This window comes from Rhinatrema bivittatum, chromosome 15, assembly GCF_901001135.1.
Source record: "Rhinatrema bivittatum chromosome 15, aRhiBiv1.1, whole genome shotgun sequence".
NCBI classification, from domain to species: domain Eukaryota; kingdom Metazoa; phylum Chordata; class Amphibia; order Gymnophiona; family Rhinatrematidae; genus Rhinatrema; species Rhinatrema bivittatum.
This window is the reverse complement of record NC_042629.1, coordinates 35,392,623-35,418,262: the sequence shown is the minus strand read 5'-3', so window position 1 is coordinate 35,418,262 and position 25,640 is coordinate 35,392,623. Positions and strand designations below refer to the sequence as shown.

At 43.5% G+C, this 25,640-nt stretch overlaps 1 protein-coding gene across 1 annotated transcript in view; it reads left to right on the top strand.

Moving 5' to 3' along the window:
- The first annotated feature begins 4,726 nt into the window (after positions 1-4,726).
- LOC115077066 overlaps positions 4,727-25,640 on the top strand; it is a 38,569-nt gene continuing 17,655 nt past the window's right edge. Inside the window, exons 1-2 of the mRNA XM_029579222.1 lie at positions 4,727-7,102; positions 19,712-20,044. Of these exons, the coding sequence (XP_029435082.1) occupies positions 7,054-7,102; positions 19,712-20,044 (382 nt within the window). The 5' untranslated portion in view covers positions 4,727-7,053. The remainder of the gene's footprint in view (positions 7,103-19,711; positions 20,045-25,640) is intronic.

The window sequence follows — 25,640 nt, the reverse complement described above, 5'->3', positions numbered from 1 at the left end:
TAAAAGTGTGAGACGTCACAGAACATAAAAGACATATAAATGGAACAGCAATTCTTATATACTGCTCATGCTCTGCCTCAGCCCCTGTGACAGATTTGTCCCTCCTGTTTGAATTTAATAACGCTGAAAGGATCATTCTGCTTCTGCATCTACAAAGACACACACGAGACACTTTGTATTGCATAGGTCAGAACTTTCTGAGGTTGATAGTTAAATGCACGAGAGCTTGTAAGTATCCAAAACCGTGTGCTGCATCTGCATATCACTCCCTGGATTTCTCACTAATGCAGTAAGCAAAGATTACAGTTTTTGTGAAAAAATGACATTTAATAATGATATTTTATAAGCAGTTATTGAAATTAAGACTATGTTATCTTTCTCCTGCATAGTTTTCAACACTAAAATATCTAGGATTTTTTTGTTTTTAGTATAGCTGTTAAATGTAGTATGTGATATGACACGTATGTGAGCATCGTCTGTCAGGTGTCTCAATGACAGAAAAAAGGTTGAGAACCACTGCTTTAATGTATAATTCCACTGTGATGCCAATACTATTAATAACTTGTCTTTGTCTGCTCTTTTTTGTTTTTTGGATTTTTTTTAGAAGAAACCTTTCAGCACAGAATCATCTGCAGGCCCTGCCTGTGAGGGAGCTTTGTATCTCTCTGCTCTCTCCGTGCCATGGATAGTTTTATTGCATTTTGATCAGACGAGAGAAGAGTAAGTGTGTGTGTGTAGTTCATGTATTTATGCAAACTTGATTGTCTGCCTTTCGCTAATCACCATAAGGTGGTTACAATAAAAAATGTATCCATACAATCACGTTATCCCTGTTGTATTAGTTATGTTGTATCATTGTGCAGCATTTATCTGTCCCAGAAGGCCTCTCTACTCGTTCCTCTGTCAGGAAGTCACCTCAGCCTATCCTATAATTTATGAATCACTGCAAATACTACAATGGTTTCTTGTGGCTGAGAAAGCACGATGCTGCTTTTTACAGGGCCAGCCTTACATGCCACTCTGGGAGTGGTCACTAGATGTCACAAAAGAGCAGTAACTGGGACAAATCCTAGAAAGGGAGAAATGTGAGGGCAGAATAAACCCATTTTGCCTATCAAGTCTGCTTGTTCATACCAAATATTCAGCTTTACAATCCCTACCACCCCCTCAGAGATCCCCTGTGCTGCCCCATGCTTCTTGAATTCAGATACCATCTTTGTGTCTACCACCTCCACTGGGAGCCTGTTCCATGCATCTACCACCCTCTCGATAAAGAAATATTTCCTTAGATGACTCCTGAGTCTACCCCTTCCCCCCCTCATCAAATGACCTCTCGTTCTAGAGCCTCCTTTCCATGATAAAAGCTCACCTCCTGTGCATGGAAGTCTTGGAGGTATTTCAATATCTCTTTATCATATATCGCCCATCCTGCCTTTCCTCTCTAGGGTGTGCATGTTTAGATCTTTGTCCTCCTATGCTTTACAATGAAGTTCATAGATCATTTCAGTAGCCACACTCTGGACTGACTCCATCCTGTTTAATCTTCCCTCCCAGGGGCTATGAGGGCTACTTAAGCAGCAGCAGCATGATATGTATTTGATGTAAAGGAATAAACCTGCATTAAAACTACCTTCTGCCTATGCTCACTCACTCAGGGTGAAGACAACACGCTGCCAGCCCCAAGACCAGTTAATAGTAAATGGTAATCACACCCTTTCCCATTTAGAGTATATTATCGAACTATGTTACCGTATAATAATGGCACCCCTTTGGATAAATTAGAAACCACATATTTGTGCCTAACTGTAAACCGTTGTGATGGTGCTCCACTATACGACGGTATAGAAAAGTTTTAAATAAAAAAAATAATAAATAAATAAAAAAGAGCAGGGCACTGAGGCAGGAATCATTGTGAGGACTCTCTGGTGTCAGGCCATCACCTAGGACTCCTCTCGACCTCTGGGGCATCCCTTTAGGAAATGAATGCTCAGACTGTATAAATCACACCAGCACCTCTCTAATACACTTTTATCTAACAAGAGAAATTCTCTCTCTCTAGATTAAGAGCATCAGCAAAAAGGCGTCAAGAGAACATTAGAAAAGGATCTGAAGACCAAAGCATACAATGTTGAACCCAAAAGTGGCTCCCACCGGTGCCTGCGTGTGAGAGGAAAAAATGACACCAGCAGCTGTAATTGCAAAGGAGACGAGACCTCGGGGACAATAACATTGTGATCGCTTGTCACAGTTTTTTTCACAACATGCAGTATTACAGCACTATTGCACACCTCAGGAATTGCAATCCCCTCCCCCTTCCCTCACAGCGCTCCCAGGCACTATAGGCAGAGTCTCTGATTCATAGCACAATGTGCGCAGAAAACGGGTGCTCAGTGTTGAGTGCCCGTCTTCCTAACGCGCACCCAGCCACCTCTTCTGGGCGCGCAATCCAATATTATTTAAATGAGAGCTCACGCTAAAAGGAGGCGCTAGGGACAAATGTTCGTGCCCAGGAGAGATGGCTGTCAATCTACGAGCATCTGCTGCTGGCATAGACACGCAGGATGCGCTGCCTGGACCTTGTATCTTGTTCTCTTGGCGCCTTTTTGGCATCAAGACTTTTTTTTTCTAAAGACTTTTTTTTTTTTTATTCTGCTTTATTTGGTTCCTCCTACTTAGTATCACTACAATGCTATTAGGAGGAATCACAGAAAGCAGGATTTTTCTTTTTTTTCAATGGCACAAAATTTGCCATGTTGCAATGGGGCATTGGCCGCTTGGCAAATGTAATGGATCACGGGATTAGCTAATAGCTCATCTACATGAATTTACAAGTGATGGGCGCTATTGGCTACATGGTAATTTGGATGCACATTTTGGACGCGCCTCCAAAATGTGTATCCAGTCATGTGTTAAACTGTGCGCAGCGGCTAGCGCACAGTATTGCATCGGCCCCATAATGTACTGAAGCTCATTCTAAAGCCAGGCACTCTTGTTATGGTTAATTGAAATAATAATACTTAAAAACCAACAGCTGTAGACAAAAGATTTTTATTAAATGCTGTAAAATATAAATAATAAATAAGGTACAGTATGGAGAGGCAGGGGTGCCACACAAGGTACCAGGGATAAACTCCTTTTCCAATGATTTTACTGATAACAAAGAATTATATAGGATTTACACTTGTATATATTACACTTGTATATTTACACTGGTATATATTTACACTGGATTGCAAACTGGTTGACGGACAGAAGACAATGTGTGATGGTAAATGGAACTTTCTCTGAAGAGAGAGCGGTTTTAAGTGGTTGTACCGCAAGGATCGGTGTTGGGACCGGTCCTGTTCAATATCTTTGTGAGCGACATTGCGGACGGGATAGAAGGTAAGATTTGTCTTTTTGCGGACGACACTAAGATCTGCAACAGAGTGGACACGCCGGAAGGAGTGGAGAGAATGAGAGGGATTTAAGGAAACTGGAAGAGTGGTCGAAGATATGGCAGCTGAGATTCAATGCCAAGAAGTGCAAAGTCATGCATATGGGGAGTGGAAATCCGAATGAACTGTATTCGATGGGGGGGGAAAGGCTGATGTGCACGGAGCAGGAGAGAGACCTTGGGGTTATAGTGTCTAATGATATGAAGTCTGCGAAACAATGCGACAAGGCGATAGCAAAAGCCAGAAGAATGCTGGGCTGCATAGAGAGAGGAATATCGAGTAAGAAAAGGGAAGTGATTATCCCCTTGTACAGGCCCTTGGTGAGGCCTCACCTGGAGTACTGTGTTCAGTTCTGGAGGCCGTATCTACAAAGAGACAGAGACAAGATTGAAGCGGTACAGAGAAGGGCGACCAGAAAGGTGGAGGGTCTTCATCGGATGTCATACGAGGAGAGATTGAAGAATCTAAATATGTACACCCTGGAGGAAAGGAGGAGCAGGGGTGATATGATTCAGACTTTCAGATACTTGAAAAACTTTAACGATCCAAAGACAATGACAAACCTTTTCCGTCAGAAAAAAATCAGCAGAACCAGAGGTCACGAGCTGAGCCTCCAAGGAGGAAGACTAAGAACCAATGTCAGGAAGTATTTCTTCACGGAGAGGGTGGTGGACGCCTGGAATGCCCTTCTGGAGGAAGTGGTGAAGTCCAAACTGTGAAGCACTTCAAAGGGGCATGGGATAAACACTGTGGATCCATCAGGTCTAGAGGACACGTATAAAGAGCAGGCAGCAAAACACTGCACGGAGCGGCAGTAGCCACAGAGGCATTCATGGAGCGGGATGCCAGTGGCCAGTGGTTGGTGTTCCACCTTCACGGAGCGGAAGGATGGAGGGCTGCCATCTCCCAATTAAAAAAGAAAAAAAACAACAAAAAAAAAAAACCCAAAACAGGGATGGGTTCATGGGCTATAGGTATTACCAATTATTAGGCTTATTCAATTACCAATTATTAGGCTTTTCAATATTTGATGATAGTTAATGTGACTTTCAAGGCATACTTCACTTTCAATGCATATCCAGCATAGCTCCCTGCTTCAACGGCAGGGGAGAAGAAAAACTAATACTTCACGCATATCCAGCATTGCTCTCTGCTTCAACAGCAGAGAGCTATGCTGCCGCTTACCCAACTAATCAAACTTAATATTTCACTTGGAAGCAGCTCCATCACTGCTCTCTACATTAATAGAGGGGGTGAAAGGGAAATAGGACCTAAGGTTACTAAGAGCCAAGAGAAACAGATAAGTATGAGAAAAGAGAAGTGTGAAGCTTGCTGGGCAGACTGGATGGACCGATTTGGTCTTCTTCTGCCGTCATTTCTATGTTTTCTATATTTCCAACTCCTAAACCAGGGTACATAATTCTCAAAATTTCTAGGATTGGCTATCTATTATAAACAAATCTGTATTGCTGTATGGTAGCTTGCTGTCTTTCTTCATGTTAATTAATCCTCGTCTCATATGTAAATATTTCCTTGGAATTTGCGAGGTTAGCAATCTTGTGTCTGTTCTAAAAATGTTTTCTATAATTTTAGATGGAATGTCAACCAGTCTTGTCATTGTTCTAGATATGTTTCTAGGACCCTGTGGGCCAGTTCTTTCTCCATTTTATCTAGCTTATAGTGTCTGACTGTCCAGATAAACAAGTACAAAGTTGGAACACAAATGTCATGTAACATTGTAATGTTATACTTGTTAAAGGCTTCCTATGATCAAAAATCAAAAGTTTAGGAGAGCAGGAATAACGACTTCCTGTCACATGACAGTGTTTCACTGCAGCTAAGAGCCTATGAGCACCCACATCACTAAAGGGAGAGGAAGGTTTTTACTGCTTACTATTAATAGGGACACTTAGAAACCAATGTAATAAGGAGCGCTTGGCAGAGTGCAGTTTTATCCTCAGTTGTAGGCACATTTTTTGTGTGCAAAATTTACCGCCAATACAGCAAGGAAGATTGCACACAACAATGTGTATTTAAGATAGCGCCTCGCATGGTCTATATCAGTCTGGCTTGTTCTGTTTTCCTAATAGGAGGTGTATTGGTGTTTTAGGGCCTCTTGTAATATTTGAAATTTTGGTTTTTCATAGTAAGCCATCCATATCATCCATATCATAATTGCCAGCACTCAACCTATGAAAAAGCCATACTGCAAATATTACATCAGACCCTAAACACCAATACACTTCCTATTAGGAAAACAGATTAAAGCCAGGTTGTTATAAATCCCTACATAGAAACTACATGCTAGCAGAATACCTAAAGCCTCAGTCACACAAGCAGAACACAGATAGACTCTCACCAAAAACTGAACTGGGAATCACAAGACGACAAACTGTAAGCAAAGCAAACACAATTAAGAAATATAAAACATTAATACAATAAAAAGAATGTCAAATCTGCTGATAAATTTAGCCAATTAAAAACACATATAAAAATGTTTAAAATATTTCTAAACACTAATTAAATATTTCAAAACAGAAGATGCATCACATCCAATAATTAAAACTAACAAGGATAAAAAAAATCTCCCACTCTCCGTACCTGGGAACTTTAGATTTCCAGTCCTCCTGAGATTGTCATAGATTGAAGGAAGGTGCACAAGCTCTAACCTCGCTCACACAGATATACAGGTACTCTCACACACGTGCACACATGTACACAGGCACTCTCCATCGTAGACACACACATACACATATTCACACAAAAACACCCTCTCATATATACACATATACACACACAAACATACAGACAGACATAAACACCCTTTTATTATATATATACACACACACACACATCACCATCACCCTCTCATATATACACATATACACACATACATACAATAAAAATACCAAATCAAAGGGATTCACCTTTTCCAATGAGTAGACTGTAACAGTGCCTGAAAGGAGCAGGCTTGCTTTATAAAATTTTGGTTAATTTTACATAAACAAACTAGTCCAGCAGAGCTGAATATTAGGCGCATATTAATCAAAACCATTTATTGCCATGATCTTCAAAGGGTGGGGGACGCAGAGTGATTATTTTTAGTTGTTTCCTGTCATTTCTTGGGTTGTGGTTCCAAGTGCAAATCAGCCCACTTCTTGTAGTGTCTGTGTTTCTAGGTTATTCTAATTAAAGTATTAAATACTACCAAACAATTTCGCTATTACAAACTTCTCTTCAGGCCCCTGAATCAAAATCTGAGATAGCCCCATGCAGTCTCAACTAATACATGGGAAAAAGATCAAATTAATCACGCCATTTATTAAAAGCTATTTTCTTTTTCTGGAAATGTATTATACTAGAATTTAGTGCTAAAGACCGCTGGAGGGATATCTTTCTACTTAGCTGACTTTTGTGTTGGCTACCTGGAAATGGCTGTACAAGTCCACGAAGCTTATGTGCTTTTCACAGCTGTGCTATCTCGCCAAGGAAATGTTGCAATCAGATAGGGTTATTCTCGTCATCTCACCCATCCTCTCTTCCTTCCTCTTTTCTTTTTCCTGCTTCTCAGCGTTTTCTCTCTTGCAGTTCAGTGTGTGATGGGGATTCAGATACGATGCCTGCACTGCTTCATCTCTGCCTCCTCCTCCTCTTCTCAGCCCAGGGTAAGCCGCTCTCAGTCCCATTCCTCTCCAGTCCTTTCCTGATTTTGGAGTTCAGTGCTCGCGTGAGGTGAGATGTAGGTGCGGGGTATATTGTAACAAGGGCTAGGTTTAGTGGGGCCTGGTTACACTTTGGAATCGCTGTGCTTTGGCCAGGGAGCTGCAGGATGAAGTTCTCTGCACAGAAGGCGCGTGCTGATGAGAACAACACCGAGTCGGGTGGCACCTTGAGCCAGCAGAATCAGTGTGAGAGGGTTCAGGCTCCGAGTAATCTTCCCCTCCAGCCATCTGACGGCGAGGGGACCTGTGTCACCCAAGCAGTCATCCTGTGGGGCACAGAAGGAGAACCGTTAAAAAGATATAACCCCCAACCTGGAAGGGGGCGCATAAAATGTGAGAGGGTCTGGCACTTGGGGGAGCCGAGTGGTAATCTCTCAGGAAAAGGGGTTCAGAGGGAATGCGGGTCAAGCCGATGGTGTAGTGGACCCAGGCCCAGAGGCAAGGAGGGTGAACATCAGGCCTGAGCTTGATAGGGATCTCAAGCTTAGCAGAATCCCCTCTATGATCCCCCCTAACATTGCTATGACCCTTACCTAAACCACACCACACCAGAAAGATGGAGCTCACGCCAAAACCATAATCAAACAACAAATGTTTATTTCCTGGTGGGTACCGGCCTTTAGAGGGTAAAGATAGTGATTAGAGCAGGGTGCATAGGTTTGCTCAGCCAGGGAGAGGTGGTGACAGAAAAATGGAGAAAATGGAAAAGTTGTAAGTCACAACAACAGCAGCAGTTACACCCTAAAGGTCACCGTTCCTTATATTCCTTTTAAGTCGCCAATTCTCTTAAGGCCGAGTTTTAAAAGGCCTTCATGCGCAGAATTGGGGAGACGTGCATGTGCCAGGCAGATGTTCGGACGCCCACAGGCACGAGCGTATAACCCGATACCTGCATTGGAAGGGCTAAAAGAAAAAGGGCTGGGCCGGGACAGTGCCATTAGGCCTGGACCCGCTGAAACGCGTGCCGGGAGCTGACCGGACCATGTAAACTGTTGCTGCTCCGGACTGCGGGTAAGAAACAAACAAAAAAAAAAACCAAGGGTAGTCAGCAGCAGAGGTGTAGTCACAGGTGGACCTGGGTGGGCCATGGCCTACCCGCTATGGGCTCAGGCCCTCCCAAACAGAGCTGCCCGACTCCACAGCAGCAAGGTGCTGACCTGCCCGCAAGCACAGGATCAGACCCTTGATGGTGCAATAAGGACCTGCCCACGGGGATCCCACCCGCCTGCAGGCACATGAGCAGACCCCCCACGGCGCACTGAACATCTGCCTGCGAGGGATCCACAACCCCCCTCCTCCCCCCCCCCCCCGCAGGCTGAAAAGGACGACGGCGGCCTAGCAAAGAACAGCCCACAAGGGTATCACTTCCAGTGGGCCGAAGATGAGCACAGGAGGTGAGGGAGGCAGGCTGTGAAAGGTAAGGGAGAGGTGAGAATGTCTTACTCCCTCACCTTCCCATCTACCTCACTCACTCAGCTTCCTTTACCTCCACTTTCTTCTTATTGAGAAGGGAGAAGAGGTAAAAGGAACTGAGCAAAATAAGTGGAAGGGAAGAGAAGGGAGAGGGTTGTGATTGAGGGGAGGGGTGAGTGAGAGGCAAGGGAAGGAAAGGGAATGGAAGAGGAGTGACAGAGGAAAGGTGGTGAGAGGGGAGGGAAGTAATTGAAGGGAAGGAGGAGAAAGTGGAAAGAAGGAAGGAAAGGAAGGAGTAGTGAGAAGAAAGAAAAGGAGTGAATGAGGGGGAAGGGGATGAGTGAGAGGGAAGGAAAGAGGGTGGATGTGAGAGGGAAGGGAAGGAGTGAGAGGCAAGGGGAAAAAGGAAGGGTTGACTGAGAGGGAAGGGGAAGGGAAGAAATGAGTGAGAGGGAAGGGGGAAGAGAAGGAATGAGAGGGAAGGGAAGGACTGAGTTAGAGGGAAGGGGGAAGTGAAGAAATGAATGAAAGGGAAGGGGAAAGGAAAGGGGTGAGTGAGAGGGAAGGGGAGGGGGGAGGGGGGAGGGGGGAAAGGGAAGGAGCAAGAACAAGGTAGGCAGAGAGAGAATGATGTGAGAGTCATTTCTCGCATGTGTGTGTGTATGAGAGTAAAGGTGGATGAGTGTGAGAGAGGATGGGGGTTTGTGTTTGCATATGGAAGCCTGAGAGTGAGAGCCTGTGTGTATGTGTCTATGTGTGAGAGAGAGAGAGATGTTAGATTCCATATTAGGAGTTACCACTCATGAAAAGGATCTGGGCATCATAGTGGAAAATACTGTGAAAGGATCTGTTCATGCGTGGCGTTGGTCAAAAAAACAAACAGAATGTTAGGAATTATTAGGAGAGTGGGAGCCTGTTTGTGAGAATAGAGAGAGCATGTGAGAGCGAGAGTCTGTGTGTGTGTGTGTGTGTGTAAAGGAGGAAGGGAAGAATATAGGAGGAGAGAGAAGAAATAGAAGAGTAACACTGTAGGAAGAATTACGAAAAGACTGACAAGGGGAAAGTGGAAAAAGAGACCAGGACCAACAAAAAGATCAGACAAAGGTTAAAAAAAAAATTAAAATGTGATTTTTTTTAGCAATTGGAGTCTGCCATCTTTGGGTCGGTGCATTTCTTATGTATGTGCATTTAGAGTTCCACTGTTCAGAGTCGGGTTTCTCACGATTTCTGTTTTGGTTTGTCTGCATGTTTTGGTTTCTAATTTGCAGTCCCTTATTTCTCTGTTAGATAAGGGTGGATTTTCTCTGTCGGGATCTGTACCAGCCCAGCTTGTTCGCTTTGTCCATAGGTGGTGTATTAATGTTCTGGGGCCTGATGCAATATTTGTATTGCTGCCTTTTATAAATAAGAGTGCTGTTTGATGCCTGAGAGTTAGTGCTGTGATTGTATGGAATGACAAGGTTCTAGGGGTCTTTATTATTTTTTGCAGGGGTTTGTTCACTTCACAAAGTGTTTAGCAGTGGAAGGATTTTGTTTTGCTGAGGTGATACCAGAATTTGAATTCGTTTTTCTTTTGCATGTTGGATTGATCACTATTTGTACAGCTCAAAGACCAATCCCAAAGTCCTTTGTCAACACGGTCTCAAACCTAATCCCAACCCTACTAGCCTTGTAACATAGTTTTTGAGTTATACCCTTGGTTTGTTCACCAGTTTCATGATCCTAGTTCTGTATGCCCTTGTTCAATGTAATTGCACTCTATGAGGCCCTGTTTCTGTTACATTGTAAACCGAATTGATTTGTATACTCTTACAAGAAATTCGGTATATGAAACTGTTAAATAAATAAATAAATAAATTGTAAAGTGATCTGTCCTAATTCTGCTCTGCACTTGTTCTTATGATTATGATTAGTGCTATTTTATTGTAGTTGTGATGATTTCTGCCTTTCTAGAAAGAATCCATTGATATTTGTTTTATTACACGATTGGATCTGAATGTTATGGTTTTTTGCTTTTTACATGAAATTCTTATGTATTTATAAACTACAATAACATGAATACAGATGAATAAGACAATGGTAAGTGCTTGAAATAATTAATGTAAAATATTTGAAAGTTGCACTCATGATGCGTAACAGCTGTTGTAGGCCACTTAGAAATTCTTTGTCGGTGCACTCTAAGGCATTATTTATGGATAAGAGCACAACTAGCAGGGCTCAGGCCTGTATGCCTACTGCCCAGCCATGTTAACCGTGGGTCCCCCCCAGTTTGGGCTACACCATTGGTCAGTGGGGTTTTAGGGGTCGTGGCGGATAGGGTAAAAGGGAGGCAGGTTAGGTAGGAGGTTTAGGACTCCAAGCTCACCTTCAAAGGTCAGGTCCAGGCTGAGCCAAGGCTGCCTTCCTTAAGAACCTAAGAACATGCCTATACTGGGTCAGACCAAGGGTCCATCAAGCCCAGCATCCTGTTTCCAACAGTGGCCAATCCAGGCCATAAGAACCTGGCAAGTACCCAAACACTAAGTCTATTCCATGTTACTGATGCTAGTAATAGCAGTGGCTATTTTCTAAATCAACTTAATTAATAGCAGGTAATGGACTTCTCCTCCAAGAACTTATCCAATCCTTTTTTAAACACAGCGACATCAACCATCTCCACCCCCTTCTTAGAGGTCCTGGCCTTTGCTGCAATCCTCCAAACCTGCAGGATCTCCCACCTTGATGAACGAAACTCGCTTTCCATCAGGACTCCAAAAACCCCAGCTGGCCCCTTACATCTCATACAGAACATGGCAGCACGTATCCTGCTGAATGCAAAACAGTTTGAAAAGGTCACACAAATCTTAAACTCCCTGCTCTGGCTAACGTTACGTCCCCGAACCCTAAGTGGCTGTGCCCCCCCTCCCCCTTTACCTAAGCCAACAACTAAAACATGATACACCCTCTCACCCTCTGCAGTCACTGCCACAAATGCATCCAATGGAGTCATCACTACCTGGTCGATTTTAAAAGCCCTCCACACGCCAAGGCCAAGAGATATGCGCGCGACTAGGCCCAGCTCGCACCCTACTGCATAATTTTACTTCTGTTATGGATGGTGTGTAAGTTATAAAATGTATAAAACCAGGCGAGACAGCGGGGTTTGAAGGCTCAGGGCTAATAGGGTAAATGTTAGCTGGGAGGGGGGTTAGGAAATCCTTTCCTTTCCTGGGGTGAACTGGGAATGAACTGGGGAAACGGATAATTGCATTGGCGCACGCATCTACTAAACCCCCCTCCCCCACACTCATGCGATAGATGCAGCATTTGTAATGTCATATATAGTGTCTCTTGTATGTACTAGTTAAAGATAATGTATATTATTGTATATAATCCTTTTGTTCTTATTGTATATAATACTTTTTGGAGTATATAATTTATATAAGGTTATCCAGGGTGTATAAGGTTATACACAGTCCCTTATTGAGTGTATAATTTGCAATGCTACTTATTATGTTCTTCTGTTGTTTTCCATCAGGTACTGTTCCTTTTTCTCCTCTTCCTGTTTTTCCCTCTCTTCTCTCGACCCTTCTCTCTTCCTATCTGCTCCCTCTCCCCCCCACCCTGGTTTTTGTAATTTCCTCCTTCACTTATATTGTAAACCGGCATGATGTACCCATGAATGTCGATATATAAAAGCTAATAAATAAATAAATAAATAAACATGTACGTGCGTATAGCCGGTTCTATAACAGGCGCACGTATAAGCGCATGCGTTATAAAATCGCTGCGTCCATGCGTGCACATGTGCACTCACACGCTGGTCTTAAAAATTCACCTCTAAGAGCGTAAAGCCTCACTAGGACCAGAGAGAGGATCTACTCAGGACTGGCTCCCGCACTCAACACCAGACTGGCAACTCATCTACTGTTCGTCTGGACACACCTCAAAACATGGCTAATCAAAACCGCCTTCTGTGTCCGACAGCCCATCCCCTTGCTAGTGAGTCTGAGTTTAAAACACTCGCACAGTGTCACTATCATAAAACCTGCATCTGAACACATCTTCACTTCCCATCCTTTATTACATAATTTGTGTTATTAATTTATTCTTTTCATTTTATTTCATTGTATTCTATTATTTATGTGCCTTACTCAGTACTGTCCCTGTAATGTTATACCCTTTCTCAATATATATTTTGATCTGCTGTAACATGTTTTGGGCTCTCCTGCTGGAAAAGTATGAAACAAATAAATTGTGATGATGGGAGACGGTGTGGTGCTTTATGTCCGGGATGGCATAGAGTCCAACATGAGGCCTGCATGAGGCTAAATGCACAACTGAATCTTTATGGGTAGAAATCCCTTGTGTGTCAGGGAAGACTACAGTGATAGGAGTATACTACCATCCACCTGGTCAAGATGGCGAGACTGACAATGAAATGCTAAGAGAAATTAGGGAAGCTAACCAAATTGGTAGTGCGGTAATAATGGGAGACTTCAATTACCCCAATATAGACTGGGTAAATGTATCATCGGGACACGCTAGAGAGATAAAGTTCCTGGATGGAATAAATGATAGCTTTATGGAGCAATTGGTTCAGGAACCGACGAGAGAAGGAGCAATTTTAGATCTAATTCTCAGTGGAGCACAGGATTTGGTGAGAGAGGTAATGATGGTGGGGCCGCTTGGCAATAGTGATCATAATATGATCAAATTTGAATTAATGACTGGAAGGGGGACAGTAAGCAAATCCATGGCTCTCGTGCTAAACTTTCAAAAGGGAAACTTTGATAAAATGAGAAAAATTGTTAGAAAAAAACTGAAAGGAGCAGCTACAAAAGTAAAAAATGTGCAAGAGGCGTGGTCATTGTTAAAAAATACCATTGTAGAAGCACAGTCCAGATGTATTCCACACATTAAGAAAGGTGGAAAGAAGGCAAAACGAGTACCAGCATGGTTAAAAGGGCAAGTGAAAGAAGCTATTTTAGCCAAAAGATCTTCATTCAAAAATTGGAAGAAGGATCCAACAGAAGAAAATAGGATAATGCATAAGCATTGGCAAGTTAAATGTAAGACATTGATAAGACAGGCTAAGAGAGAATTTGAAAAGAAGTTGGCCATAGAGGCAAAAACTCACAGTAAAAACTTTTAAAAATATATCCGAAGCAGAAAGCCTGTGAGGGAGTCAGTTGGACCATTAGATGATTGAGGGGTTAAAGGGGCACTTAGAGAGGATAAGGCCATCGCGGAAAGATTAAATGATTTCTTTGCTTCAGTGTTTACTGAAGAGGATGTTGGGGAGGTACCCGTACTGGAAAAGGTTTTCATGGGTAATGATTCAGATGGACTGAACCAAATCACAGTGAACCTAGAAGATGTGGTAGGCCTGATTGACAAACTGAAGAGTAGTAAATCACCTGGACCCGATGGTATACACCCCAGAGTTCTGAAGGAACTAAATAATGAAATTTCAGACCTAATAGTAAAAATTTGTAACCTATCATTAAAATCATCCATTGTACCTGAAGACTGGAGGATAGCTAATGTAACCCCAATATTTAAAAAGGGCTCCAGGAGTGATCCGGGAAACTACAGACCGGATAGCCTGACTTCAGTACCAGGAAAAATAGTGGAAAGTGTTCTAAACATCAAAATCACAGAACATATAGAAAGACATGGTTTAATGGAACAAAGTCAGCATGGCGTTACCCAAGGCAAGTCTTGCCTCACAAATCTGCTTCACCTTTTTGAAGGAGTTAATAAACATGTGGATAAAGGTGAACCGGTAGATGTTGTGTACTTGGATTTTCAGAAGGCGTTTGACAAAGTTCCTCATGAGAGGCTTCTAGGAAAAGTAAAAAGTAATGGGATAGATGGCGATGTCCTTTCGTGGATTACAAACTGGCTAAAAGACAGGAAACAGAGGGTAGGATTAAATGGACAATTTTCTCAGTGGAAGGGAGTGGACAGTGGAGTGCCTCAGGGATCTGTATTGGGACCCTTACTTTTCAATATATTTATAAATGATCTGGAAAGAAATACGATGAGTGAGATAATCAAATTTGCAGATGATACAAAATTGTTCAGAGTAGTTAAATCACAAGCAGATTGTGATAAATTGCAGGAAGACCTTGTGAGACTGGAAAATTGGGTATCAAAATGGCAGATAAAATTTAATGTGGATAAGTGCAAGGTGATGCATATAGGGAAAAATAACCCATGCTATAGTTACACAATGTTAGGTTCCATATTAGGTGCTACAACCCAAGAAAGAGATCTAGGTGTCATAGTGGATAACACATTGAAATCTTTGGTTCAGTGTGCTGCGGCAGTCAAAAAAGCAAACAGAATGTTGGGAATTATTAGAAAGGGAATGGTGAATAAAACGGAAAATGTCATAATGCCTCTATATCGCTCCATGGTGAGACCGCACTTTGAATACTGTATATAATTCTGGTCGCCGCTTCTCAAAAAAGATATAGTTGCGATGGAGAAGGTACAGAGAAGGGCTACCAAAATGATAAGGGGAATGGAACAGCTCCCCTATGAGGAAAGACTAAAGAGGTTAGGACTTTTCAGCTTGGAGAAGAGACGGCTGAGGGGGGATATGATAGAGGTGTTTAAAATCATGAGAGGTCTAGAATGGGTAGATGTGAATTGGTTATTTACTCTTTCGGATAATAGAAAGACTAGGGAGCACTCCATGAAGTTAGCATGTGGCACATTTAAAACTAATCGTAGAAAGTTCTTTTTCACTCAACGCACAATTAAACTCTGGAATTTGTTGCCAGAGGATATGGTTAGTACAGTTAGTATAGCTGTGTTTAAAAAAGGATTGGATAAGTTCTTGGAGGAGAAGTCCATTACCTGATATTAATTAAGTTGACTTAGAAAATAGCAACTGCTATTACTAGCAATGGTAATATGGAATAGACTTAGTGTTTGGGTACTTGCCAGGTTCTTATGGCCTGGATTGGCCATTGTTGGAAACAGGATGCTGGGCTTGATGGACCCTTGGTCTGACCCAGTATGGCATGTTCTTATGTTCTTAACACTGGGAGCCATTGTTAACCCCCATAGCTATACCGTGCTTTTGCAAGTAGAAAGTGTCCTTAAAATGAAAATAGTTATTAAACAAGACAATTCTAGCTAGCTGAATAATAAAAAAAACAGTTGGGATTCAATGAGGTCTTGGTCTGTTATTCAAAACAATCTCTACAATAGTTAAAGCCTCTTCTTGTGGTACATTTGTGTATAAAGATTGAATGTCCAAAGGGACAAGATAGCAGGAAGAAATATCAAAATGAATGTCTCCAAGTTAATCAACATATGTGTGGTATCTCGGATATAAGATTTAGCAGATTGCACAGCTTCATGCAAAAAAGAATCAACAAAGATAGAGAAAGGTTCCAGAAGGGACTGAACAGACGAGATGACTGGATGTCCAGGTGGATGGAACAGATTCTTATGTATTTTGGGTATTGTATAAAAAACTGGGATTTTTGGATATTTTTGTAAAAGGAAATTCTCACACGATTAGTCTAAAAATCAAGTTCTTTCTTTTCATCCAAAAGAGCAGAAATCTGTTGCATTATTTCAAGTGAAGGATCTGCTTCTAATTTTTCATAAAACGTTTGATCAGATAATTGCCGATTAGCCTCAGCTTCCTGTTGAAGGCTACTTTGTATAACCAGCAGGTTTGATCACTGAAGAGTGGTCTTTAGACAATTGCTGGATAGCTTCCCATTCAATTTTAGAAGATTATAAAAGACACCGCGCTTTCTTTTATCACAGAAATATCAATTTTAGCCGAAGGATGACAAAAGAAAAACAGTTTAATTTGAAGTAACCGAAACAATTTAAACAAGTTAATCTGACAGCAGAAAGGATCATATCTATATGAAGGAATGAAAGAAAGTCTTTCTCCGAAGCAGACAATTAAACTGAGACACCGTCTTACCAGAAATATTTAATACGGTAGATCTGAATTTTGACTAAATTGAGATCTCGTATTGGGTCTTCACCACTGCTGCTCTGATTGCCATTGACTGCCCTGATATGTGCGGCGGGGGAGCCGGGAAGTCATGATTTGAATCTAAAATAAGGAGGCTGAGGATCAATGTTGTTAGTATTACTTTCTTCATCCAATCCCGATGAGTCTGAGGAGTTTGCAAATGAAACATGTTTCGCTACAAAGCGTTGTTTTTTATTTTCCTGCCAGGTGTACATAGTCCCTGATTTATAATCAGACTCACCTCCACGAAGCTTACATACCTTGTCAGACCTTAGTGTGGCTCTAAATCGATCTATCAATAGGTTATGTTCACCTAGATTTTTCTCAAAGGTATCAATAGTTAAAGTCTGGAGGCTTATTTAACATTCTTCAACCATAGTTCTTAGTACTTCTGAATGTTTTTTGCTCTTTTTCAACTATCAATACCATAAGATCTAAGAAACATTAATTTAAAGTGAATTGCTATCCTTAATAAAAGCCCCTGTCATCCACAGAGAGTTTTGGTTCCTTTTGCATCCGTAACTCCCAAGGAACATTGGTTTCTTAATCTACTGTAATAACGTGGCACTATGCAGCTCTGATCTTATAAGCTGCTTGTGGGTATTCAGACCGAGGGTGCATCAGCATCCTTTCTCCAACAGTGGCCAATCCAGGTTACAACATTAAACAGATCCCAAGCTACTCATGCCAGTAATAGCAGAGGTCCTGAGCACAGGGGCTCATGGACAGGTTCATGGCCTAGGGTGGGCCCCATAACCTCCCAGGAGATCCCACATGAGGGGGGAATTTGTTTTTTCAAGATGCTTAGGGGCTGTCTGCTCTGGGCTCTAGCACATCAGTTCAGTAAATACTCAAACACCAAGCAGACTGTAAGACTGTCGTTCAAAAAATACTGAAGATGGGCAACAATAAAAAAAGCGTCCAAAACAAACTCAGTCTGTTTCTGCAATCTACCCTCCCTCTGACAGGTCTTCCTCCCTGGGTCTTCCCCAGCATCTGTTCTGTAGGGCAGCGCCTTGTGATCTGAGCTATCTCAGACAGGACCTTCCGCCATTGGGTTTTCTGTTAGGATTCCGGGCCGCGCTCCAGTCCCCCCTCCTACCTCCGGGCCCCTCCGATCCGTGGGCAGCGTTCTTGAGGCCTGCTCCGGCCTGGCTGGCTCCTACTCGTGACGCTCCCTTGCGAGGGAGATGCCGCCAATGCTCTCCGGCAGGCCCCGCCCCTCTAGGCGCGTGCGTGCGCAGGGTCCTCAAGTTTAAAGGGACCAGTGCGGGAAAGATGGCACTGCCCCCAAGAACACGTCAGACGCCGGCAGGGATTTAAACCCTGCAGCCGAACTACGCCTTGCCTTGCAACGAGGTTCCCTCCTTGAGGTTAGCAGTTGCAGGTCTTCGTTCTTGTTCCTGTGTTCCTCCTGGCTCCTGACTTGGCTTGTCCTTGTCCTCTGATATCCTGCTTGCTGCCTGTCCCGACTCTGGTTCGTCTTCGGTTTCTGCTCTCTGCCGCCTGCCCCAACTCCTGGCTTGTTCCACTTCCTGCTTGTTTGATGCCTGATTTGTTCAGGACTGCTCCGTCCAGGAGACCTTGCCTAAGTCCAAGCGGCTCGGATCCTCATGGGCTCCTCCTGGGGGGATCTCGGGCTTCCAGTGGTGAAGATTCGGTGCGTCTCCTGACTTGATCTGTCTCCCGGTTACGACCTCCGCTGTGGGCTTCCCCACGGTGCGCTTTCATCATCTCTAGCCGGCTCAAGGGTCCACGAACTCAACAGTTTCCTTTTCCCCCAAGAACTCCCTCTGGAATGAGTTCGGTATCCTCCTTCACCCCTCCTCCCAAGATTTCTTCTTAGATAAGCAGATTTTTGCACCTAAGTCCACTTAAAATATTTGCGGGTTCCTCAGGTATGTACGGGGACACAAAAATCACAAGCTCACGCAGGCTCCCAAGCAGCTGGAAATCGTCCGTGTAGATCTACGCGCATCCGTTCGAAAATCAACATAAATCCTTGAACGTCTGCTTTGAGTGTGGAAGGTCTGTATGTATCAGATCCCAGACGTTCACTCCTTCCTCCCTGTAAGGCCTGGCCAAGCTGGTCCCTGGCCCACAGCCACCTCCCCTGAGCAGGAATAACTCTTGTTTCTCCTCACTCCTGGAACCTTTCCTGTGAAGGGGTTGGACCCTCTGAGCACCACTCAGACCCCCACTCCTGGAGTCCTAACACATGGCTCCCCCTGCATGACAGGGTGCAGGAGTTTGATTGAGACTAAGACCCTCCCCCTTTACACTGACATCACCACAGAAAGGCGGGGTCTGTTGAGAGCTCCTCCTCTAACTTCCTGGCACCCCAGGTCTGCTGACCCACCTACTGGCTCTGACAGTCACGGGGCAGAATTGGGGGTCCCCTCACACCCAAGCTTTTGTTTGGCCAACTTGAGTTTTCCCCACTTCCGCATTAGGTGCTCCTCTCTGTACATTCAGGGGATTATTTTCCAAGGCCTTTTATGTGCTTAAACAATGCTTTGAAAATCAACCCCTGGTGGGGAGGGGGGTTCCACAGACCCTATTCCTCACATACTGGAAGCAGGAATTCTGGGGGAATGGCATTGGGGCGGGGAAAGGATTTATGTGCATAGCACTGATTTTTCAAAAGTATGCAGGGTAAATCTGTTCACAGTGTTATACCTGGCTCGGGAGCCTGCCTAAGCTTGTGATTGAAAGTCCCTGTGTGTACTCGACAAACCCGCAATTTTTTAAGTGGGACTGAGGTGCAAAAATCTGCTTTGAAACTTTGGGGTTTCAAGTCTATGGGTAATAAGTAGCTGCAGATCTCAGCCCTATGGTGGCCTGTCCTGACGATGACCCTCTTAAGTACCGGCTGCTCGGTCATGCTCACGACTCTGGGTTTTGGTTTTTTGCGGGGGGGGGGGGGGGGGGGGGGGGTCACTGTAATTTCTATTCCGTTCAGAACCCCCTGATCACATACAAAAGTGGCTTCTCTTAATCGTGATTGCAGGATTAGATTCTCACATCTCACAAGCATTCGCAGAGCAGTCTGATCAGATTAGTTCTTTGAATTTTGATAAAAGTGGAACAGTAATAACGTTTGGCTTATTGCTACCCGTCCCTCTCTCGCTTATTGTTTGCAGGTTCCCCGGCTCCTGCAGAAGGAGGAAATGTGACAGTGTACGCTCCTCTGGGAGGCCAAGCTGAGTTTATCTTGTACAGGGCATCGCTATGCTACGATCAGAATGCATGTAAAAGTATGGACTGGCGGAAGGATATCACCACAAGGGTCGCTAAATTCATAGGAAGTGATCGGACCTGTACGGACAGCTATAAGCACAGGTGCAAAGGCTACGAAAACGGGAGCCTCCAGTTATCCAACCTAAGCAGAGAGGATTCTGGATATTACAATGTGGACTTTCACAATTACAGTGGGAGGTTGGAAGCTAAATTTTGGTTTCTGTTGGAAGTACAAGGTAGACTCAGCACTATTATATTTAAGCTTCATATATTTATCATTTAATTTCAGTGAGGCCCGGGTTGTCTCTCACAGTGCTATGTCAGCCCATATGGCAGGTCTGACCTTTCATTGCATGAACAGGACTCATCATGACCTTGCCAGGTTCTTGTGGCCTGGATTGGCCACTGTTGGAAACAGGATGCTGGGCTTGATGGACCCTTGGTCTGACCCAGCATGGCAAGTTCTTATGTTCTTATAGTCTTAAAAAAAAACATTCTGAATGTTGCTATATTTTAATGTATGATGCTAAGTAAAATGCCTGTCACAAATGCAGGGCAGCAATTTATTCATAAAAACTGTGAATTTCTATTTTTCTTTTCTAATTCCGGACTGTTTGACTGTTGGCAGGTCTCGCAGTAGCGTGCTCGGAGGCTTGCACAATGGTCATTAGCTCAGTGTCCTTGTTTGCTGCCAGCTCAGGGCCTGCCACAGGTCAGGGGCCACCAGCCAAGTGTTGGGCTTTTTCTTGGATGCAGAAGGACAGCTGACTGCCCAAAGGGGCTGTTATAATTACCCCACACCCCTCTCACAGGGGGAGGAGCCTTTACCTTTGAGCATTATTTATTTATTTATTTCATTACTGACAGAAAACAGCTTCTATTATAAATGAAATAAGCCAGATTTACAGAAAATGTATTTTAGGTATTGCTGCACTAATGTTCTTGCACAGGGTAAACAGTGGTTATTCGTTACTGTGTGCTAAAATGCAGTTTGCAAGCTCCATGTATCATTTCCCAGCCCCTAAACCTGGCACAATGCAGATATGCAAATGAGCTTAAGGAGGCAGGAACAATCCCCGGTCACTCATCTGCCCCACACAGGTGGAGGTCCATATTCAGAAGCATTTAGGCTGGCTTAACTCAGAAGTGAATATTTCTGTATTTATCCAGCTAAACTCCAGCCAGATAAAATTTGGCCGGATATGTTACGGTTCTGGCCGCGAGCAGCGCGACCACAGACCCTTACCTCCGTCGTTTCCCTGGACCTGTTTCCCACTTCTGCTGGCATGGTTTGTGGCCTGTTCGGTGGCGTCCCCGCAGGGGTCATGCCGCCGGGAAGCCTCCCGTTGGACGCCCTGCCTCCAGGGCACGCCACACGTGCTACTTGGGCGCTTATCTAGGCCGTTTCCCGCCAATCGTGGCTCCCGCCCCAACTCCTGACATCAGACTCCGCGGCCTTGATAAGCCGGCTGCGGACCTTCAGTCCTTACTATCCAGTTCCCAGTTGCTCCATGCCCCGGAGTGGGTCGCTTGGAACTCGCTCCGTTCCTGCCTGCTTGCTACAGTTCCTGCCTGGTCCAGTACCCCGTTCCTTGCTACAGCGTTGTTCGCTGTTCTTGTCTGGTTCCAGTTCCCGTCCAGCTCTCCAGTCTACTCGCCTAAGTCCCAGTGGCTGGGCCCCTACGGGCTCCTCCCGGGGGAGCACCAGCTTCCAGGGTGAAGAGCACCATCCATGTACTTGCCTGACATCTGCCTCCCGACCTGTGGATTACTAGACACACTGAACACCTTCTCCCAGTCTCTTGACAAGTTGGCCCAAGGGTCCACTAAACTGAGACACCACAACAGGATAAGTTAGGGCCATTCTAGGGTGTAACTGGGAGGAGCTGAGTTAGTCGGATGAAGTTATCCAGCTGAATCCCGTCAGCCCGTACACCTGTCCTAAACTTCTCCAGCTAAACTTTAAGATAGTCGGATATATTCCCTGGGGATCCCCTCCTGCCCCCCAGGGATATTTCAGTAAGCCTGGCGTGTGCAGGGGGTGGGGCGATGGGAAGGTGGGGGCACCGGCTTAACTGCAGGTGGTTACTCTATTTTTTAAATTAGGGCTCAAGTCAGAATGCAGCAACTAGACCCCCAGGGATCTTTGATGAGGGCTTGGGGAACTTTTCATTAATCTTGTGGCCTCTCTTAAAGATGGTGACCCCAGGATGCCACTGTGCATTGCTGCAGTGGGGCATGCAAGGGAAAAAAAATTGTGACATTTATTAAACTGATACTTGGGGACTGCAGTTTAGCAAATCTTGCAAAATGTTTCCCCGCAGTAAAACTGCATGTCTATAGTAGCTCTGTTTCACCTCGACTTAGTAAACTGACCCCTAAAACAGCTGATAAGAACATGTTATGCTGGGTCAGACCAAGGGTCCATCAAGCCCAGCATCCTGTTTCCAACAGTGTCCAATCCAGGCCACAAGAACCTGGCAATTACCCAAACACTAAGTCTATTCCATGTTACCGTTGCTAGTAATAGCAGTGGCTATTCTCTAAGTCAACTTAATTAATAGCAGGTAATGGACTTCTCTCCAAGAACTTATCCAATCCTTTTTTTAAACCCAGCTACACTAACTGCACTAACCACATCCTCTGGCAACAAATTCCAGAGTTTAATTGTGCGTTGAGTGAAAAAGAATTTTCTCCGATTAGTCTTAAATGTGCTACTTTCTAATTTCATGAAGTGCATCCAAATGGCAGATGAAATTTAATGTGGCTAAGTGCAGGTGAATAAGTTATTTACTCTTTCGGATAATAGAAAGACTAGGGGGCACTCCATGAAGTTAGCATGTGGCACATTTAAAACTAATCGGAGAAAGTTCTTTTTTACTCAACGCACAATTAAACTCTGAAATTTGTTGCCAGAGGATGTGGTTAGTGCATTTAGTATAGCTGTGTTTAAAAAAAGGATTGCATAAGTTCTTGGAGGAGAGGTCCGTTACCTGCTATTAAGTTCACCTGGAGAATAGCCATTGCCATTAGCAACAGTAACATGGAATAGACTTAGTTTTGGGGGTACTTGCCAGGTTCTTCTGGCCTGGATTGGCCACTATTGGAAACAGGATGCTGGGCTTGATGGACCCTTGGTCTGACCCAGTATGGCATATTCTTATGTTTTTATGTTCTTATTATCTGAAAGAGTAAATAACCGATTCACATCTACCCATTCTAGACCTCTCATGATTTTAAACACCTCTATCATATTCCCCCTCAGCCATCTCTTCTCCAAGCTGAAAAGTCCTAACCTCTTTAGTCTTTCCTCATAGGGGAGCTGTTCCATCCCCTTTATCATTTTGGTTGCCCTTCTCTGTACCTTCTCCATCGCAACTAAATCTTTTTTGAGATGCGGTGACCAGAATTGTACACAGTATTCAAGGTGCGGTCTCACCATGGAGCGATACAGAGGCATTATGACATTTTCCGTTTTATTCACCATTCCCTTCCTAATAATTCCCAACATTCTGTTTGCTTTTTTGACTGCCGCAGGACACTGCACCGACGATTTCAATGTGTTATCCACATCTCTTTCTTGGGTGGTAGCACGGCACCTAATATGGAACCTAACATTGTGTAACTATAGCATGGGTTATTTTTCTCTATATGCATCACCTTGCACTTATCCACATTAAATTTCATCTGCCATTTCGATGACCAATTTCCAGTCTCACAAGGTCTTCCTGCAATTTATCACAATCTGCTTGTGATTTAACTACTCTGAACAATTTTGTATCATATGCAAAATTGATTTCGTCACTCGTCGTATTTCTTTCCAGATCATTTATAAATATTTTGAAAAGTAAGAGTCCCAATACAGATCCCTGAGGCACTCCACTGCCCACTCCCTACCACTGAGAAAATTGTCCATTTAATCCTACTCTCTGTTTCCTGTCTTTTAAGCCAGTTTGTAATCCACGAAAGGACATTGCCACCTATCCCATGACTTTTTACTTTTCCTAGAAGTCTCTCATGAGGAACTTTGTCAAATGCCTTCTGAAAATCCAAGTACACTACATCTACCAGTTCACCTTTATCTACATGTTTATTAACTCCTTCAAAAATGTGAAGCAGATTTGTGAGGCAAGGCTTGCCTTGGGTAAAGCCATGCTGACTTTGTTCCATTAAACCATGTTTTTCTATATGTTCTGTGGTTTGATATTTAGAACACTTTCACTATTTTTCCTGGCACTGAGTCAGGCTCACTGCTCTGTAGTTTCCCAGATTGCCCCTGGAGCCCTTTTTAAATATTGGGGTTACATTAGCTATCCTCCAGTCTTCAGGTACAATGGATAATTTTAATGATGGGTTACAAATTTTACTAATAAAAATGAAATTTCAGACCTGAGTTCCTTCAGAACCCTGGGGTGTACACCATCCGGTCCAGGTGATTTACTACTCTTCAGTTTGTCAATCAGGCCTACCACATCTCCTAGGTTCACCGTGATTTGGTTCAGTCCATCTGAATCATTACCCATGAAAACCTTCTCCAGTACGGGTACCTCCCCAACATCTTCTTCAGCAAAACACTGAAGTAAGAAATCATTTAATCTTTCTGCAATTGCCTATCTTCTCTAATTGCCCCTTTAACCCCTCGATCATCTAACGGTCCAACTGACTCCTTCACAGGCTTTCTGCTTCGGATATATTTTAAAAAGTTTTTGCAAATCCAAGGCTCTCGTGCTAAACTTTCAAAAGGGAAACTTTGATAAAATGAGAAAAATTGTTTAGAAAAAAACTGAAAGGAGGCAGCTACAAAAGTAGAAAATGTCCAAGATGGGCGTGGTCATTGTTAAAAAATACCATTCTAGAAGCACAGTCTAGATGTATTCCACACATTAAGAAAGGTGGAAAGAAGGCAAAACGATTACCGGCATGGTTAAAAGGGGAGGTGAAAGAAGCTATTTTAGCCAAAAAGATCTTCATTCAAAAATTGGAAGAACGATCCAACAGAAGAAAATAGGATAAAGCATAAACATTGGCAAGTTAAATGTAAGACATTGATAAGACAGGCTAAGAGAGAATTTGAAAAGAAGTTGGCTGTAGAGGCAAAAACTCACAGTAAAAACTTTTTAAAATATATCCAAAGCAGAAAGCCTGTGAGGGAGTCAGTTGGGACCGTTAGATGATCGAGGGGTTAAAGGGGCACTTAGAGAAGATAAGGCCATCGCGGAAAGATTAAATGAGTTCTTTGCTTTCGGTGTTTACTGAAGAGGATGTTGGGGAGGTACCCATAATGGAGAAGGTTTTCATGGGTAATGATTCAGATGGACTGAATCAAATCACGGTGAACCTAGAAGATGTGGTAGGCCTGATTGACAAACTGAAGAGTAGTAAATCACCTGGACCGGATGGTATACACCCCAGAGTTCTGAAGGAACTAAAAAATGAAATTTCAGACCTATTAGTAAGAATTTGTAACTTATCATTAAAATCATCCATTGTACCTGAAGACTGGAGGATAGCAAATGTAACCCCAATATTTAAAAAGGGCTCCAGGGGGCGATCCGGGAAACTACAGACCGGTTTAGCCTGACTTCAGTGCCAGGAAAAATAGTGGAAAGTGTTCTAAACATCAAAATCACAGAACATATAGAAAGACATGGTTTAATGGAACAAAGTCAGCATGGCTTTACCCAGGCAAGTCTTGCCTCACAAATCTGTTTCACTTTTTGAAGGAGTTAATAAACATGTGGATAAAGGTGAACCGGTAGATATAGTATACTTGGATTTTCAGAAGGCGTTTGACAAAGTTCCTCATGAGAGGCTTCTAGGAAAAGTAAAAAG